This window comes from Eleutherodactylus coqui, chromosome 1, assembly GCF_035609145.1.
Source record: "Eleutherodactylus coqui strain aEleCoq1 chromosome 1, aEleCoq1.hap1, whole genome shotgun sequence".
Lineage (NCBI taxonomy): Eukaryota > Metazoa > Chordata > Amphibia > Anura > Eleutherodactylidae > Eleutherodactylus > Eleutherodactylus coqui.
In genome coordinates, this window is record NC_089837.1 from 199,048,769 (window position 1) to 199,069,742 (window position 20,974).

The following is a 20,974-nucleotide window of genomic DNA, read 5'->3' on the forward strand; positions in this document are numbered from 1 at the left end:
GGCAAAATGTGATTTAGGATCCGCAGCGGATCTCCCGCGCGCGGATCCGCACCCCATAGGGATGCATTGACCACCCGCGGGTAGATAAATACCCGCGGATCGTCAATAAAAGGCATTTAAAAAAAAATGGAGCATGAAAAAATCTGGACCATGCTCCATTTTCGTGCGGGTCTCCCGCGGGGTCGGCTCCCGCGGGCTTCTATTGAAGCCTATGGAAGCCGTCCGGATCCGCGGGAGACCTAAAATAGGAATTTAAAGCATTTACTCACCGCAGCGGACCGCGAAGCTCTTCTCTTCCTCACGGCCGCATCTCCCTTGCTTCGGCTCGGCGGATGTGCCCGGCGCATGCGCGCGGCACGTCGACGACGTGCCGGCGATGTGCCGCCGGCGTAAGGAATTCATCCGCCGGCCGAAAATGAAGATCCGGCCGTGAGGAAGAGCAGAGCTTCGCCGACCGCTACGGATAGGTAGCTTTTAAATTCTTATTTTCAGCGCTCACGTCCGCGGGGCAGGAGGGACCCGCTGCAGATTCTACATGTAGAATCTGCAGCGGATCTGATTTTCCCCGTGGACATGAGGCCTTATGGTGTACGGTTATTGTCCCCTGCGTTCAACTTGTTCCCAAGGTGTTCACCTTCTAAATAAAAACATTTAGGAATATTTGTTTGGCTACATAAGTGATAACTGCACCCAGAGAAATAAAAAAGTTATGGCTCTTCGAATGCAGTTACACAAAAATTGGCCCTTTACACATTTTGTGCTAAAGTGCTGAAACATAAACATATGTATTAGCATTAGAGATGAGCGAGCGTACTCGGAAAAGCACTACTCGCTCGAGTAATTTGCTTTATCCGAGTATCGCTGTGCTCGTCCCTGAAGATTCGGGTGCTGGCACGGAGCGGGGAGCTGCAGGGGAGAGCGGGGAGGAACAGAGCTAAGTTCTTTCTCTCCCTCTCTCCCGCCCGCTCTCCCCTGCTCCCCGCTGCGACTCACCTGTCAGCCGCAGCGGCACCCGAATCTTTAGGGACGAGCACAGCGATACTCGGATAAAGCAAATTACTCGAGCGAGTAGTGCTTTTCCGAGTACGCTCGCTCATCTCTAATTAGCATCACTGTAACTCTTTTAGACACAACGATTTTCGCTCAAAGACATCTTTTGAGCGATAAGCGCTGTGTCTAACTGCACTGACATCGTGCAGTTTTCGTTAAGCCATCGCTGATCTTTCGGGATGCTGAAAGATCAGCGATCAATTACCAGGAATTCACAGCGGGATACAGCTGATACTATTGTTTCGGGTGCATTCAGATGACCGTATATCGGCTGGGTTTTCACGCCCAGCTGATGTACGGTGTCTCTCTCTGCAGGGGGAGGAGGCTGGAAGAGGCGGGAGAAGTGCTCTGAGCTCCCACCCCCTCTCTGCCTCCTCTCCGCCCCTCTGCACTATTTGCAATGAAAGGAGGCGGAACGGGGGCGGGACTAAGTTTCAGCCCGCCCCGTACCGCCTTTCCTCATTGAAAATAGTGCAGGGGTGTGGAGAAGGGGCGGGAGCTCAGAGCACTGCTCCTGGCTCTCCCAGCCTCCTCCCCCTGCAGAGAGATACGGTCGCCTGAATGCACCCTTCAGCTGAGTACAGGCTGGATATGAAGAACACAGCTGTCCAGCACTCGTCTGTATAACAGCCAGGCGTTCCATGCAGAGAATGGCCCCGCTTGTCTTCTGCATCCCCTGCTCGGCGCGCTCAGCTGTATAACAAGGTGATTGCTGAACATTTGAGCGATCACCTTGTGCTGTAAAAGCACACACCAATTATCGCTGAAAAGTCGCTCAAAAGATGTTTTTGAGCGATAATCGTTGTCTAAACCGGGGTTTAGAATAAAGATAATGTAAATAGTGGAGGAAGAGCACAAAAAAAGGACCAAAATTCTGTTTGTTTTGTTTTTTCTTCTCAATTCCCACTAACAAATTGCTAAAAGTGAATTAATTACATTCGTTTCATAAGTTGGAAAATGCAACTCAAAAAGCACACCCTCATACAGCTACATTTACTGAAAAATTGCTGTTAAAATGCTTAAAAAATAGAAACTTGTTTTTCGGGGCCCCAAATACAGGAGACCCAACGGGTTTTCCGGGATTTTTCACAGTGTTCCTAGGGACAGACTGCGACTGAAATAAATAAACCAAAAGAACTAAGTAGTACCTAACTATTAAGTCCTGCCTAACTATTAAGTCCTGCATTGGTCATGTGTCGATAATCATCTGTGTGACCGCAAGAGGCGTCAACTTTTTGTGGACAGTCCGCACAAATAAGTAACTTTTTTCATTGTCCTTGAAAAAAAATTGGTATGTTCATGATTTTTATTTATTTATTTTTTTTAAATTTGGAGGGTCTTGTGCAGGTTACTGGGATTTATAACTTATTATTTTACAGTAAATGCTACTAATATGATAATGAGTTTTGTGATATATAAACATGTCACTTATTTTCTTTATTATGGGCTTCCAAAGTGTCCATAAAAAGTTTTATGACTGTGATTTTTGGATAAGGTGTCTAGAAAAAAAAGATAAAATCAGGCTGCAACGCCAATTGCCCTAAAATCAGCCGATCACTGACTTTAGGATTCGTGTGTCCCTGGATCTTCACTGAATGTGCTCAATAACAGACATGAACGGTGCATTCGTTTGTGTGTTATTAGTTAATTGTATATAGTTGTGACTTAAATCAGACCATATTTTATCAATAATCAATGCAGAAATCAAGGTCATACAATATTCTTACTTTATCTTTCAACTGTAAATGTATAAATGACCCATACAAAATATATGGTTAAAAGTGGTTCCATTAAAAAAAATCCACTAAAAGTCAAGGGTGTGCTCTCTGTCTGAAGAAAAAAGATGGTCTCCAAAGATGAGAAGGCTTCTTTACCATAAGAACTGTAAATCTCTAAAATAACCACCACAAGAGCCGGTGACAGTTGGTGGATTCAAAAAAAGTCTTAGATTTCTTAGAACAATATAACATTAATGTTTATAGAAATGTGTAGACTTTGTTTGGAATGTTGATCCAGTCTGATCACCACCTGGCATTTGGGGGTAATTTGTTTTCCTTTTGGGACAAATCGTGAACTATATCGGCTGCCTTCCTCTGGATGAATGAGGTTCAGGAGTTTGCCCACATGCTTTCCTGTCCCTTGTTTTTTCAACAGTGCTAACAATGTAGCAGGTTTTCAGTCATTTTATTTTGGGGGATACATAATAATAATCTTTATTTGTATAGCGCCAACTTATTTCATAGTGCTTAAAGATGTTTTGCGCATAAATGTGTAACAAATGGATGATTAGGGAGGAATTACACCCACCACTTCAAATAGTCCAGATATTCTTATCACAAATAAGCTATGGGAAAAACTTCTATTACTGTATGATTAATGAGCCAAGTTTTTTTGTGGATGTGTGCGGTGTTTTCATCAATGTTAGAATACAGATGAATTGCTTTTAACTACACTGAATGCTGGAGAACTAAAAGTGATAAACTTTCTTCTTGAGGCCTCAGTCACACAGGCGTTTTTTCCCGCGATTTGCGGATCGCATGACGGATGCGCATCCGCAAATCCCGTGATCGGGCCCGACGATTCGCCGAAAAATCTGCAGCTGGCGCTGCCCGCTATCCTCTGCCACAGCTGATGTTTGCCCATTGAATTCAATGGAGCTGGCAATACAGTTGGCTCCATTGAAAGCAATGGGCTGCCAGCGAGCGCGGGATGAATTTTCGGGAAGGGCTTAAAAATAAGCCCTTCCCTGAAAACCATCCTAAAATGTGTAAAAAAAAAAAAAAAAAAGATACTCACCTTTTTCCTGCAGCCAGAGTTCAGCCGCGTCCGGCCGGCATTTCTCCTGAACTACTCTGTGTAGTATTCAGCAGGCGGGGATTTAAAATTTGTGAATGGGTAAGTGAGAGCTGCCTCTGATTGGCTGAGCGCAGGGACCAATCAGAGACAGCTCTCAGCTGTCATTCAATAGCTGAGAGCTGCCTCCAGACATATATTTCTCCCTCCAGACATATCAAAGGTGTTTGATCCTCTTACTACTTTATTACTTGGAATAAATGTAATGACACTTCCCTGTGTGGACAATACACATGAACTTATGAATGACAATGTGTTGCCTCATTCCTGTCACTGCAGAAAGCCCCTGTGGTTGTGTCTCACAAATCCCTTACAATGTAATCTTTCCCCCCTCACACAACCTGCTCCTACATCCTCAGTGAACCAGGCTAGGGAAGGGGCTGAGAAGCAGCCATCAGTTTACTCTCACTGATGGATTTTTGCTAAAATGTCAGTCTTCCAGACTGTAAAGAATACAAACACTGAAACCAAACCAATCAGTGATTTCGACCAATTACAAAAAGTTTACATTTCCAAAGTCATTGATTAAAGAAAAAAAAATGCAAGGGTGTACATAGCCTTTAAAATGCAGTTTTCCTCGTAGTGCAGGGAGTAGTAAAAATGCATTAGGTGACAACCACATGGTTTATTGGATGTAAAGGAAATGCACATTTATTTTTTAGCTGCTGAATGCGTATTTTCATCGGGCATCTAAGGAAGAGAAGGAGGCTTTTTTAAAGAAAAGTGGTTTCTCCCTGCTTGCCAACCAGCTATATCTCCATCAGGGAAGCCAAGAGGTTTTAGAATCCTTGTTGGAAATGTTCTTTGGACGACACATTGGACTGAATGAAGAGTAAGTATCTAATTAATTTTTTTATTGCCTCTTTATTTCATATCATGCCACTCACAGACCCAGCCTACAGAGGAACCTTGTGCAAACACAGCAAGTGATCCCTTTGCTCCTCCATCACACGGCATCTTTTTTTTTTTTCCGTGTCTTCTAGCTATGCACCAGTAATTGTGAGTGTTGCATGTCTTTGGCCAAGTATCTTATATTGAATGTAATTAATGGCAAAAAGCTGTTCAATGCATCAACTGTAGGCTATCATAAATTCTATATTTTTAAAATTTTCTTCCACGACTTACACTCTAAAACATGTAATTTGGTATATTGAAATATGTAGCAGATTATTAGACACAGCAACCTTTAGACATTATACTATAGCTCACTTTTATATTAGCTACTTAATGTTGCTGCTGCTTCCTCAATAAATTGGTAGCCAGAGATACTAACATAACATAATATAAGATATTAACATAAGATTTTTTGCTCTTTTCCTTTTTAGAGTGGCTTAAAAATATCGGGATGTTTATCTATGGAATTTATGCCATGTGTCTAGCATAATTTTTTTAAATTTGAAGCATTTTTACAAAACAACTCTTTTCCACCCTCCCTATAAACTGTATCCCACCCCATCTCCAGGCCATACAATGTTTGAACAAGACAATAACTTAATAGAGAGACATGTCTGTCTTTTTCATTTTTATGTAGTAATATATATATATATTATATAATATAATTTTTTTTTAAATTTATTCATTTTTTAACATTCAGGGTGGCTGTCAATCACTGATAGGACCGCCCATTCGACTGTTCTGCTCAGAATGTGCAGAGGTTTAAATAAATATACAAGTTATACTGAATTTTTCCCCATAAAAATAGATATTAATCTGTTCAGCTCCTCCTGCTTTAAGGCTAATGCCGACGGACGGATTATCGCTACAGAATTCACGGCCAGACGCCCGCCACAAATTCCATAGCGTTAACCGTCCATAAACATGCTGTGGTAATCGATTCTCCCCTACCCATTGCAGTCAATGGAAGCCGTCCGACCCCCGATACTTCCGCTTTGAGCACAGCGGACATGTCATGGGAAATTGCGTCACCGCCCAGTGCTCTGCACTGCGCATGGCGCCGACTCGCCAGCAGAGACTCTCACCGTGGATCTCGAGAGGTGAGTATAGGGTCTCTGGTGGTTGCCCGATCTGATTCTGCCGCGATGTCTCGCAGTCTGAATCCCACCCGGCCGTGGGCATGAGGCCTTATAACATGCTGCTTGCAGTTAGGACACCAGCTGCCTTGTGTATTCAGAGTATATAGGGCAGAATTATGTTTTGTAACTACTAGAAGATAAGTTGTTGTTTTTTTAGTTTTTTTTTTTTTTTTAGAAGGATCTGATGTGCAAGAGCTGCCACACCTGAGTACAGCTGTATTCTGGGATTTGCCTTGCAAATATTGCAAACTTTGTGGCCTATTTCTTGCCCGAGACTATGCTTTTGAGAGCTGGGTGCAGCTATATAATGCACATTGGACACTGCTCTCTGATTGACCACCACTGATCATGTGAGCAGTGCGGGCCAATAAGAGAGCAGGTACAGTGCTTTGGTTGTCTAACACTACCAATGTACTGTGGAGATTAGGTAGTCTTGGACAGCTGGAAATGGGACCTGGAAGTGATGGGTCTGAGGAGCAATTGCACAGAAGACTAACAGCAGGTATTATATCTCCCACCCCTCTATCCCAGAGCAAAATTCTGTCCTAAAACCGGAGCGTTTCTTTAATATATATTGATTATCAGAATTGAACGGTACAATTTTGGTACCTACGTACTTTTTCTTTTTGAATTATGTTGTGTGTTCTGTTGACATATAGATTTATTTGCAATCATTTATATGGATGACTTCAATGCACACAAGAGCTTTATATTTGCCAATAGTCAAAAGTACCTAATAGTTTGTATTTCTGATATATGTACCTTGACAATGTCTAATCAGTGCCATGTGTTATAATAGTTATTAACCTTGCTTATTATATAAAATGTGATATTTTTATGAAACCAAGAAATTTTATTCTATTCATGTTTTGATTATTTTTGTTTTTTTCAGTTAAAATACAATTTCCCATTAAGATCTTTATTTAACGGCTTATAAATGACATATTTTTAATCTCAAATAGGTTTGATGTTGAAGAAATCAAAACTGCCAACGTTTTCAGGAAGTGGTGCATCATTCCAGTTCTTGGGTTGATTGAAAATTCTTTACATGATGCCAGCCTGTTACACAATTCCTTTTGCCTTTTGCTTCAGATAATTAATTCCTGTTCGAAAGTCGCAGACATGCTGCTTGACAGTGGTTTGCTGTATGCGTTGTGTAATACATTAGCAACCCTATGCGGTATAGAAACAAGGTAAGCTTTTTTTTTTTTTTTTGGTTTTTTTTTTTTTTCTCATTGTGAAGTGATCCACACAGTCTAACACCCTCATCCACAAGTGTAAGCGGCCAGCGGAATATGGTTATTGCTCAGCTCTGCTGTACATTTCAAAATATAGCATCTCCTTCATCAGCTAAAATAGTGTCAAATGTATGCAAAAAAAGAAGTATGCTTGCATACAGTCCTGTGTAGTGCTTGATTGATTTTTTCCAGTTCCTTTATTGATAAAATAACAAAGGACCCGATAAATCTACTTGACATTTCCCCTCTTGGCCGAATGTTTTCTCGGAAAATCCTTTAAAACTCCTATGGCTTGTTTTGCTATTTCAGTTCTCAACATACTAGGAAACCTTCCAAATGAGTTGTATTCATGGTCCTTTAAAAATGCTATGTAATTGCCACTTGATGAAGCTTTGCTTCTACTTGCTATAGCACTGTATCCCAACCTGGGTCTCAGGAACTTTACAATAGTAGCATTACATAGAAAAAAATATATATGGCCATCAGACTCCATCTGTAGCTTACTCTTTAGATATAAAAGCGGAAATGCCTGGTGAAGACCACATGGATCACTTGATGGAAGTTTCTTCCTTATAATGTCAGCCTGAGCAATTAGAAGACCTACAGAGAGTGCGGTTTTTTATTACTTCATGTGTCTCTCACCATTGACAGTCGCAGAAGGCCACCACATGACTTATCAAATGGTACATCTGTCATTCAGAAATGAAATAGAAACTCGGGGAAATCAGCCTGTATTAAACAGACTCGGGAGCACTCTCTTCTGTCCAAATAGGATATGATAAAAATATACACATAGGTGGATAAGCAGTGCGCACACACACTTAGCCAAAATTAAACCTGATTCCCTCAGACCCAAAGATGTTCCATGGCTCCATGTTCCAGTTGTTACTCATGTGCCTTCTATAGGTGCTTTTGGTAGTGGATAGAAGTCCGTAGGGACATGACACTCTGCATCTCACACGCAGCACACTTTGAAGCATTGTGTTTTCTGACACTTTTCCATCATAGCGAGTTTTAACTTTTTCAGGAATTTGGTCTATAGCTGCTCTTCAGGGGGATTAGACCAGACACTCCCAAAACCTTAAATTTGTTATTGTCACAAATTTTTGAACAATCTGAATTGCTGGTATATTAATCAATGAATTATTCCAGATTTGCAGATTTTTGTTATATGCACGGTATATACTCGTGTATAAGCATTTTTTATGCTGAAAAAGCCCCCTCTGCTTATACTCGAGTGCAGGTCCATGTACCATTGCTTTCAATGGGGCTGCAGCTGCTGCCGGCGGCCCTATTGAGAGCAATGGTCTGCCGGCAACCCCTTTAAATATAAGCCCTTCCCTGAAAGTTATTCCTCGTTGTAGTAAAAAAAAAAAATCTATACTTACCTCTCCTCCACTGCTGGGGCTCAGGCACATCTAACTGTTTGGGTCCCGTCACTGTAATGAAGTTCTTTCAGCAGGCGGGGATTTAAAATCCCTGCCTGCTGAAAGAGCTGCGTCTGATTGGCTGAGCGCTCAGCCAATCAGAGGCAGCGCTCAGCCATTCATTGAATTACAGCTGAGCGCTGCCTGTGATTGGTCACAGTACTCAGCCAATCACAGGCAGCACTTTGCCATTCATTGAGGTATCGCTGGGACAAGCTGCCAGGCAAACGTGGCAAAGGACGATAAGGGTCAAGCTAAAGCAAAACCAATCTGTATACCTCCCATTTTAGTGGCTACCTAAACTTTTTAGAACTATAAACTGTTTTTTATTCCATCTTCTAGTGTTTCTCCGGACGAATATATTTTGCTTGCCTGTGACTTGCAGCAACTGCTTATAGCTGTCACCATACACTCCTGCAGTTCATCTGGATCCCAGTATTTTCGAATTGTTGAGGATTTGATAGTAATACTTGGATATTTGAATGAAAGCAAAAATGAAAAGTTGCAAAGTAAGTTTTCAATTAAATGTGTTTAAGGCCTGTTTCATGCAAGCTACATTTTTTACATTATAAGATGCTCTTTTTAGGAAGAAAAAATTAGTATCTTACATTCCACAGGAGCCTGACAGTTACAGGCCTCCGTGACTGCTTTCTTAAAGGGCTTGTTCCAAAAGACACTTATCCTCTATCCATAGAATTGTTGACCAGTGGAGTCTCATAGCTAAGAATCCTACAGATACCAAGAATGGAAGTTTCCTGTACCTCTCTTTTCGTCACTGTGGGCTCATTGCATCCACTGGCAATAACCTGGAGATTGAATTGGACATTGGCACACATACATGGTGCTGCTCCATTGATTTTAATGGGGCTGATTGAAATGGTTAAGCTCTATCTCCAGCAGTGCCATTGAAGAGGAATGGCGCAGCACTGTGCATGCGTGACCATCACTCCATTCAATCTCTTCTTTACGGGGAGTGCAGTGTGCCAGCAGTGACTAGGAGAGGGGAACACAGGACCCGTTTTTTGCGATCATGGGGGTCTGAGCAGTGAAACCTGCACCAATCAGACTTGTCAGCTATCCTATGGTTAAGTGATATAAAATTAAATTTTGGTACCCCTTTAATGATAAGGCTAAGCTTGCATAAAGTGCCTTGCATAATCATTAATAGAACTGTGCGGCTCAGTACTGCTCGAAGTAATGCATGGCAGCGGAAGAAGCTGAACATGATGTGCACACCACACTTTGCTTCCTGTCATGAACTGTGCAGTGATTTGTAGATGCACAGTTTTTACTCTCCCTGTCCAATCTGCAAAGTCAGGGCAGGAAGGAGAGCAGGAGATCACATCATTGCAGCCCGGGGAGGAAAGTGAGACCTCTAATGTGAATGCAAAATAAGCGTTTTATTAGCAGCAGTGCTTCCATAATGCTGTACTTGTACTATCAGACAGCTCTATATGTGAGAGCAGTAAGTAACAGTCTTGGCATATTTTAAAACCTATGGGCGGCACTTGAAATCAAGGCATTTTAACTAAAGTGAATCCCTTAAAGGGCACCACAGAAAACTTTTAAATTGTGGTATCAATAAAATGACCTCTTAACCCCCTAATGACCACCCCATAGACTTTTTACGTCCTGCTTTGCTGGGCTTCAATCCCCAAGGCCGTAAGACACGCTTCCTCTGGGAATTCAAGCCCTGCAGGCTGTGGATGTGACAGCTCCATGCTGTCAGTTACCGGAGATAGCCGACATCTTGGCACTGTCCTAGGGGGCCGCAGGAACCCCCCTTTTACTCCCCGGTCACGCGATCGCCTGTGTCCACCGGATACCAGCGATCGCACTAAAGTCCATATAAAGTTTTAAAAAAGTTTCGTTTCAGCTCCCCTTATGGATGGTATCGTAAGGGGAGCTGAGAATAGTCACACGCAGAGGGCCGGGAGGCCCGGTAAATGTAATAACTCTCTGCTCCTGGCTAGTATGAGTAGCACGGAGCTGTCACCGGGAGCCGCTGTATGAGGTTCACGGTCACATGATTGCTGTTATCCAGTGGATAACGGCGATCATGTAAAAGTTAAAAAAAAAAAGTTTAAAAAAAAATTTAGTTTAATCTCCTCTCACGGATCATATCCATGAGGGTAGATGAAATGACGTACCTAATGCCCCCAGATTTATCTGCGGACCTTACCCTGGCTTCTGTGCATGCGCCCATCGCCAAAATGGTGGACGCATGCGCAAAAGCTGCGGATTGCCAGGGTAATTTAAAATCTCCCTGCTCCTGGCTACCAAATGTAGCCGAGAGCCTGCAGATTTCACGGGGGGCTGCGGTACGAAGACTTTTCCTCAGCTTCTGTGCAAAGTGGTGGACACAAGTGCAGAAGCTAGTGAAGGGCCCGGGAAATTTAAAATCTCCTTGCTCCTAGCTACTAAAGGTAGCAGAGAGCCTGGAGCAGTGACCGAGGGCTGCAGTGATCACTGTTATCCAACAGATAATGGCGATCACATAAAAGTTAAAAGTAAGTTGAAGTTTGATGCTCCTTTCGGTTTGTGTCCACCGTTGTGCATACAGACATAAAAGTAGGGCCACCAAGGCCAGAGACTTTTTTTTTTTTGTTTTTTATTGTTCATCTCTTACATTTAAAACTGCTAGCTAGGTGCCTACTATAAGAATATATATAGAACTTTAGCTGGTCCCGACTACGATAGTACCAGCCCTCCAGGCAAGGTCTGCTGGTCATAGCTGGTGTGGCTAGCAACAAATCAAGGGGAAATTATTGCTGTTTCAGCAATATAATTTATAGACCATAGTGTTAACTTTGGTGCTGATCAGGTATAAATATCAATGAGCCAGCTCAGCTAACACTGTGGCCCCCTTCTCTGTGTATTAAGGCCCATTTACACTGGACGAGTGTCGGGCAAACGATGCCTGACACTCGTCCCTTTATCTCTGCTCTCCCATGCTCCAGAACGAGTACAGTTGGCTCACACACTGAGCGGCCAGCAGTGGGGCGGGGCAGTGCAGGAGATTTCTCTCCTCTCGTTCCCCAACCCTCGCCATTGCGATACACAGCAGCCGTTCGCTATGGAACGGCGGCTGTTTAAACTTGACGATAAGCAATGAGCTTCATTGCTTATCTTTTATGCTGCATAAAAGATGAGCGATGAAGCTCAATAAAATGACAAAAATTTTATTTTTTCTCTAAATTGCATGAACTCCTGAAAAGAAACTGTTGGGTCATAATACTCATGACACCCCTCAGTGAATACACGAAGATGCATATTTTTTAAAATGGGATTATTTGTGGGGACATCTATCATTCTGATACCTATGAGCCTCTGCAGTCTTGGCTTGGTGTAGGAAAACAAAATGTTCCTCAAAATATTGATAAGTAATGTTAAACTTGTACGTCTCCTAAATCGTTAAAAAAAATATGAAGGTTTTCCAAATGGAAATACATATCTTATCAAAAATGTGTACAGTATGTTTGCGCATATTTGAGATATTGCAGTTTAAAATGTGAAAAAATGACAATTTTCTTTCAAATTCTATCAATCTATTTTCACCAACTAAATGAAGTACAATATGTTGTGAAAAACAATGTCAGAATTTCTTGGATATGCAAAACCTTTACGGAGTTATTCTATGTTAAAGTGACACACGGCAGATTTCCAAAATTTGGCCTCGTCATTAAGACGCAAATAGGCTTGGTGACTAAGACGTTAAAGCTTATCTAGTGAGTGTAGTAGCACTGATCTAAAAAGACACTTTCAGTAAGGAATGGCCACAGTTCCCCAGTTTGCAATATCATTAAGGTTTCAAAGTACAATAGTTTCAACATTCACTGGTCATCCTAGAATCTATTGTATAGTATGTTGAGTGACCAGTGTATATTACTTTTATCTCTAAGAGCACCTTGCTATAACTCCCCCCCACCCCTCCCCCGTCCACCTTACTTTTTCTTTTTTGGTTTTAACAGGAAACCTCTCTTCTGCCTGATTGGCCAAAAGAAACTGCATGACCCCCTTAGATTGCGTTGTAAAAGGCGCAGTCTTGGGGGACATTCAGTGAGTGCCGTTGTTCATAATAAAGCAGTCGATCTGATGCTATATTCTCTTCAAATGTTTGATTCTGATGCAACATGAAGGTATTTTCCTTTATTTTCAGATATGGCGGTTGTAATGCAGTTCAAAATTTTACACTCTGCTGTTGAGTTCATAAAAACAACTTCAAACCAAGACACTCAAGCGGTTTCTGCCACAATTCATTTTACTCAGACATCTCATGCAAAATACTATAAGAGAAAAAATACCGCAGGTAAGTAGTACATCATCAATGGTTGCAAACAGCCTAACTATTAATGTCCAGCTGAATAAAGTTTTTTTAGATCGCTTTTGGCTTATATAAGCGTATGTTTTACACATGCATCAAGTAATGGTTCGTTTGTGTTTTGCCTGCTGTCTAGTACTATATGCATTGTTAGTTAGCCAACTGTGTTCTGGAGCCTAGACCTTGGGCTTTCAGCAAATTGCAGGAAATCTATTAATGGAATATATGTAAAGACAACGTTTTTAAGTGGATTGCCCTTTCAAAAAGTTTTTATGTTAAAGTTTCTGTACATTTTTATAATCTTGCGGTTCTCACCAAGGTCTGCTTTGGAGAATGACGTTTCTGCTACGATTTTCTGCAAATTGCGGTAAAATTGGTCATGTGACCATGATGTCGCTAGAGGTCCTGCACTACTTGCAAAGTCCTACACCTAGACATTTGTGAAAAACCTATACACTTAAATGGATTGTGACATTACATCAAAATCCCTAATTTAAATTTTGCTATGCATAAACCTGCAAGGGAGATTGCAAGTTTTTTAAAGGGGTGTAACTGGAAAGGCTTAGTATACCTCTGTAAAGCTGGGGACAGATTACACAGGGCTCGCTATTGACAAAAGGTGGATGGTTACAGCTGAATGATTTCTGTACAGGTCATGGAACACGTCCACAAAACTACTGTTTGACATGTCCATATGACCGCTGCACATTTTTGAACTTCTGTTAACCCCTCGAGTGGCGGGTTTCCTACCACCCTGTCGTGCCCACCAGGGCAGGTTTTTTAAAATGGTCTAATCATTGAATTTCAACTAATTTTGCAGTTGCGTCTCAAGAGCCATAACTTTTTCATTTTTCCATTGACATGGCCATATAAGGGCTTGTTTTTTGCGGGACAAGTTGTGATTTTTTTAAACGGGGGAGGAAAAAAAGAAATGGGGAAAAAAGAAAAAAAGGGGCCATGTCATTAAGGGGTTAAATAATGTATTAACTTCCTTCTCTGGGTCATTACGACGCATGGATACCACATGTGTGATTGTATTTTTGATTTTTTACAAAGTAAAGGGAGACAAGTGTTTTTATAATTTTTTAAATAATTTTTTAACTTTTTTTAAATTTTTTTTAATTTTTTTAAATTTTTTGTCCCTTTAGGGGACTTCCACAGGGACCCATCAGGACCCCCTGATCACATTCCGGGGGTCCGATGGTGACAGCCTTTTACATGCTGCAGTCACATAGACTGCAGCATGTAAAGGGTTAACACAGCAGAGATCGGAGGTTTTCTCTGATCTCTGCTGTTAGAGCTAGTACCTAGCTGTCCTCTCACAGCCAAGCACCAAGCTCTCCCTGCCACAGAGACCATCGGCTTGCTTCTGACAAGCCGATGGTCTCTATGGCAACCTGTAAACAAAGTAGGATATTGCCGGCACATCGGCAATATCTTCTGCTGGTTTTTCAAAGTCCTGCACTGCTCTATGTGGGTCTGTGCAGGCAGAGCACACTGTCACAGCTTGTGGCATTGTGCTCTGCAGCTCCCATAGTGATACATAGCCCGGAAATCTTCCGGGCTATGTTGCTATGAGCAGTGAAGCTCGTCCCGGAAAATTTCCGGGCGTGCCACTCAAGGGGTTAAAAGAGCAGAGCAGCAGCTGAATCCCATAATCATGTACAGAAAGTAAAATCGAACATCCAAAAAATAAAAACGGGTATGAAAAAAGGAAAACTTTTCAGTATCAGTTTTTAGTTATTAAAAAATACAGGTGATGAAGTTTATAATTTGAAAATTGACCTTTTGTGGGGATTTAAAAGGACACTAATTTTTCAGACAACTTCTGCTCATCTAATATTCTGTGCGTGTCTCATCAATGTTGTAATATACTTTTAATTTTTTATCTTAACACTGCAAGTTTGAAGTGTAGACCCTCTGCGATCCACCGCCTGTGGTTAGGCATTCAACTTTTCTAGAAACTATGACTTTTGGACATCATCTTAACTGTGAGAAAGGGGCCGTATCTACAGGCTGGCTTCCCTGTACTCGCACTGCTCTCATATCTGCAGTCAGTGTGTACACAATCTGTGCCTCCTCTGAAGTTCTCATCAGTAGTTAACTGGAGGGAGTCCCCTGCTTGGGACCCCTAGTAATTAGCTGTTCTTGGCAATATAATTGCATATAGGCTGTGGTTATATCCGTGACCATAGAGCACAATGGGTTCTATGCCGCAGGTTCTGCAGTAAGGTCAAGCGGCTGTATGTGGAATCCGCTTGTGGAGGCCTGCAGCGGGTTCCAGCTGTGAACCCAGCCATGACCCTGCGTACAGTGGCATAATGTACTGCCTACTCATGCAGGTGGTCATGTGCAGTGAACTTTTTTAAAATTTTGTTTTGTTTATATTTTCCCCGCCGTGGCTTAGCGATGATGCGGGTACCCGCCGCCAATACGCAATGTAATTGTGTGTGGGCTGTGGGTATATCTGTGACCATAGAGCACAATGGGCTCTATGTTGCGAATATCCACGTTAAAATAAAACATGCTGCATTCTATTTTCCACGAGCGGATTACGCAATTCTGACCCGCTAATGTGAGTGGAATTGTGTATTCCAATGCATTTGATTGAACAGCGTATTACCGTAGATCATACGATCCGTGAATCTGCAATTCACATAAGTTCGTGTGAGACCGGCCTAAAATAGAACATGCTGCGTTCCATTTTCCACGAGCATATTACGCAAATTCGACCCGCTAATTTGAGCGGAACTGCTTAGTACAATGCATTTGATTTAATTGCGTATTACCGCAATAATTATCTGCTAGTTTGATTACTGTCCCTGTATGTCTCTGGTCTGACAGAAGTGTGTAGAAGGTTCCTTATACAATGTCTTACTACGTAGAATCATTAAAAAAACAAATGAGGCGACAACCTTTTACTTTCTGCACGGATCCTATTTTTTCTCATATTGCAATTACAAGGATTTTCGGGGGTGGGCTTGAATTATAAGCCCTACCCCGAAAATCAACCATAGCTGAAGAAAATAAAAGTATACATCACCTATCCCGTGCTGTCCGTGGCTCTGCTGCAGCTTCTCCTCGGGTCCCAGCACTGATCATCTTCTCTTCTGGACCAGGATTGAAAAATCCCTGCCTCCTGGAAGTGCTGACTGTGATTGACTGACGCTTAGCCAATCGGAGCCAGCACTCGATCAATGGCTCTGATTGGTTCATCGAGTGCTGGCTATGATTGGCTAAGCATCAGCCAATCACAGCCCGCACTTCCAGGAGGCGGGAATTTTTCAATCCTTGGCCAGAAGATGATGCAGAGAAACAGTGCCAGGACCCAGGGAAAAAACGCGGCAAGGCAGACGGCTCTTCTCAGGTGATGTATGTGTTTGTTTTTTTTTTAATTTTTGCCTGCAACTAGGGCTTAGGTTAGAGCTTTGACAGTAGGATTTCCTTTCCTTTCAACGTTGCATCACACCGCATAAAAAAACGTGTTTTCGTATGATGCAACAGTGGGGAAGGCACCATAGGGAAACATGGGTTACAAAACCTCAGGAGTCGCGTGCATATCGCGGGATCCACAAGGTTTTTGTGTCGCGGCGTTCTATGCTACAAAACATAGCATGTGTGAAGTAACCCATAGGAAAGCATGCGCTTTACATACATGTGATTTGTAGCATTGTAGCAATGCGACAAAATCGCACAACTTTGTCATCTGTGTGAACGAGGCCTAACTTCCAGATTCTATACTTCTATAAGGCTTATTTCAAACTACCGTATCTAGTATTTTTAAGCAGCACCATGTAAAGCAGGATGTTGTGTCTATTTTACTTTTATCATAAAGTATCCAAGACTTTACATATTCAAAAAAAGAATTGAAAACATAAAAGAAATTTGTTCTAGAATTTGATAGCTTATTTTTGCTTTGTAGGTACACAAAGGTTATCATTTGCACAGTCAGATCCTCTCTTAATGACTATGCGTTCATTTGCAAGCAGTGAGCTTACAGAACTAATGCACAGAAGAATGAGTCAAGAAAATCCAATACGAGCCTCTGAATCTGAGTTTGTACAGAGACTACAACGGCTGACTGTTCTTGCTGTCAACAGGCTTATTTATCAAGGTATACAAGGTTGTTTATTGTATAGTTTTATAAAAGTTAATTAAGGGCTTACTCCTATGGGCTTGATTTATGTCCATGTGCTGTCCATGAATCCAACAAACTTTACTGGGATGAACTTTACATGGACCCGTAGTAGCCTGATAGGGTATTCTTATATGCATTTTTCCCATGAACCAAAGGTCCATGTAGAAAGCAATCACAGAATGTGCTATTCTTGTCTGTTTTCATGGACTAGAGCAGCACATTCAATATTAAGAGATATGTACGAATGTGATGTATGATGTTTTGGCATCCAATTTTGTGGACAGAACTTGGGCTCACCCATGTGAATGGGTCCTAATAGGCAGCAATCAAAAAAGCAATTTATTAGTTTAGTTGGGAAGATATGTCTCATTTTATTAAAAAGTACATACTTGTGATAAGTCTGATGCATTTGGACTCATCTGACTGTTTAAATTCTCTTTTTATGCCGACTGTGAGCAGCTCCATTAATTCCTCACTTTTTTTTAACCTTGGCTTTTAATAAACGAGTCTAAAAGTGCATTAACAAGCTTTATCACACCCATTTTTTTTCTGCTTAGGTTAGTCTATCATATATGGAATAACGGAATTGACCAATTTCCGCCACATTGACACTGAAGGGTTCCTATGATCCATCCAACGCAATGCTGTTACTTTCCTAGCTAAAAATAGTACCTCTCTCAAGAATATTCTAAGATGGTGCTGCCAAGTCTCCTCATCGAGTATCCCGAAGAGGCATATTTCAGGGCTAGTAGGGACAGGGATTTCCAAAACCTCACAGAGCAAGTCCGTGACCTCTCCCCAGAAGCCTTGAATAACTGGACACTCCCAAATCATGTGCCACAAATTAGCAGAGCCATGTGGTTATCTAATGTACTTAGATGATGAAATTTAGTTCATTCTTTGCAGCTTCACTGGAGTAAGGTAGCATTGATGCACAATATAGAACTAGTGATATCCTTTTTGACAATTCTTTTACTTGATGTTTTATTAAAGTGCTAAGGAATACAAAACCTTGGAGAGTACCTGCAAATAAATCCAAAATCGCTTGAGTTAGTATTTTAGGTGGTTCTACCAGCTTTCAACAAGGGCAAGCGCCCCTGGACCCTTTTTTTTTTTTTTTGTGTGTCCCTTGTCTTTGGCAACAAAGCTATAACATTTAACTGAATTTTCATCCACAGTAGAGTAATACACTGTAGGCCACATTTCATAAGCTTCTTTATGCCATCAAAAAGTCGCAAATTTTTGCGCAAGCCAGTGTTTGTGCAAAAATATGTGACTCTTCTGACTATTCTGCGCCATTCCTGTCTCTTAGTAAATTTCTCCCTGTATGTTTGAGAAATTTTCCCTCCGCAAATACCATTTCAGAAATATATACTGCATTTTATAGACATGCTTGATTCTGCTCTATTTAGATACTGTAGAAGAAAAAGGGGACCAAGAATTGCACTTAGAAGCATCTGAAGACGAGTTGCAGTTGAATGTTTCCCATGTTAAAAATGAATTTCAAAGTGAATTATTAAGAATCATGATTGAAGGAATTATGCTGTCATTGGTATGTATAGTTTTTATTTTAAATAGCGCAAGATATTGCTTTGGTACCTTTGTCGCCTGTGTGCCTAAATTTTGAATTTAGAAGAGAAGAGTGTATTTGCTGATTTTATATTTAATAAGTCTTTCAATTTGTTTCTGACCATCTTAAGGTCTGCTAGCATTTTGTCTTGCATAGATAGTTTATAAATTTTCTCAATTCTGGTTATGTCTAGTTCTCTGTCCCTCAGTTTCTTAACTCTCGCTCCAAAGCTATTTAATTCCCCTTTTATAATTGCTTTATGAGTTTCCCAAAGTGTTGGAGGGGAAATCTCAGAGGACTCATTAAATACGAAGAATTCTTTTAATTTGTTTAGCAGAAGGGAAGTGTGTCTATTGTCTTTGAGAAGTGTGTTGTTTAGGCACCATGTCCATTCACTAGTTGGGAGGCTTGTCATGGATATTGTTAGTGATTGGAGCATGGTCTGACACTGTAATTGAGCTGATCTCTGCACCTACTAGTGCCTACATTTGTTTGTCTGAAATAAGAAACAAAGAGAAAAAACATTCATTCGTAAAAATTAAAAGAGCGACTGGGAATACTCTGACCTCAACATCCGACGTCGCCGCTGAATTTAAAATATACTATGAGACTTTATATAACCTAATTAAAAAAGACGAGACAAACTTCAGTTAATCAAACATTTACTTGACGACCTCATTCCTAGAATCCCTGCAATTACCTGCACTTTCAACAGAGGATAGGTCACAATTATTAAGACCATTCACAATTCAGGAAGTAACCCAAGTACTCGTGTCCATTCCCAATGGTAAAAGCCCTGGTCCGGATGGATTCCCCGTGAACTATTAGAAAAAATTCCCAGAAATATTCCTACCACATTTTGTTAACCTTTGCAATTCATTAATGACTGGTGCACGCCTCCCCAAACAAGCCTTAGAAGCTTATAGAACACTGATCCCGAAGGAAAGGAAAGATCACAATGCGGTAACTACCGTCCTATATCTCTATTAAACACAAACCTCAAGCTATGGGCGAAACTTCTCTCTCAGCGCATCTCCTCCCCAAACTGATAAACCCGAATCAAGTAGAATTTGTCCATGGTAGAGAACAGAAACACAACACATCTTGCCTAATTCATGCAATCTACTATGCCAGGACTAAAAAAACTACCCCCCATTCTCCTAGGCAATAATGCCGAAAAGGCATTTGATAGGGTTAGCTGGAATTACTTGGAGGAGGTGCAACACAAATTTGGCTTTCCACCACAAATCATCACAGCTATCCTCACAATATACTCCACCCCTACAGCAAGGATCTTAATAAACAGCACACTCTCGAAACCCTTTACAGTTAGCAACAGCACACAACAGGGATGCCCCCTCTCCCCAACTCTTTTTGTCTTAGTGATGGAGACCCGTCTTCAAAAAATCAGACAGATATCAGACATAAAAGGCCTAAAAATAGGAGAAATCACACATACAACTGCAGCATTTGCAGGTGTCCTTCTAATAAGGATAACTAACCCAAAGAGAGCTTTCCCTGCAATCCTAGATATCTTTAACACCTTTGGTAAAATATCTAATTTTAAAATTAACTATATTAATCTGAAGCATTAAATGTAAGTGTCCCCCCCCCCCCCCCTCCTTCCCCCGTCAAAAGCATACACACAGTGAAACATCTTTCACCCTTCGCCTGGCCCACGTCTGGGATCAAATATCTAGGCATCAAATTATGTGCAGGATCCATCTCGCCTATACATTCTTAATTTTGCACCACTACTTAAGAAGGTTCAAGACCAAATAAAACACCTGAACATTCCCTTCATCTCCTGGATGGGTAGGAAAAATCTAGTAGCAACATACATCATGCCAACTATCCTCTACACGCTACAAATTGTCCCAATCCATATCCCCAAAACATTCTTTAACAAACTATGTCAACTCTTCAGTGCATACATCTGGAACAGCCGCAAACCGTGGCTTGCCTATACATACCTCACTCAAAAGAAACAACAAGGAGGCTTCTGCCTCCCAGATGCTCAAAATTGCTAAATATCGCTAGGCGACTCTCATTGGTGGACCGGAACACAAACCTACAATTCTTCTGCATGGAAAGAGACCTTCTAAATACAGAAGACCACTACAGGGACCGTTGCTTCTTTGGTGCAACGAGAGAATACAAACCCAAAATAAGTTTATAATACCGACTACACATGCCACAATCAAAGTGATAAGAGAGTTACGTCAAAATGATACTGAAGCAGGCAACCTCTCCCCTCTCACACCTGCCTCCCGAATACACCTCATCATTAGCAAAAAATTTTCACCACCCTCCCACACTGGGAACGGAATGTCCATAACAATAT

General features: G+C 41.4%; 1 protein-coding gene across 1 annotated transcript in view; it reads left to right on the forward strand.

Annotated features, from left to right (window-relative positions):
* The window catches only part of LYST (lysosomal trafficking regulator), a 191,874-nt gene that overhangs the window by 94,100 nt on the left and 76,800 nt on the right, over nt 1-20,974 (forward strand). Inside the window, exons 26-31 of the mRNA XM_066605399.1 lie at nt 4,566-4,735; nt 6,899-7,129; nt 8,944-9,110; nt 12,761-12,910; nt 16,845-17,036; nt 18,473-18,612. Of these exons, the coding sequence (XP_066461496.1) occupies nt 4,566-4,735; nt 6,899-7,129; nt 8,944-9,110; nt 12,761-12,910; nt 16,845-17,036; nt 18,473-18,612 (1,050 nt within the window). The remainder of the gene's footprint in view (nt 1-4,565; nt 4,736-6,898; nt 7,130-8,943; nt 9,111-12,760; nt 12,911-16,844; nt 17,037-18,472; nt 18,613-20,974) is intronic.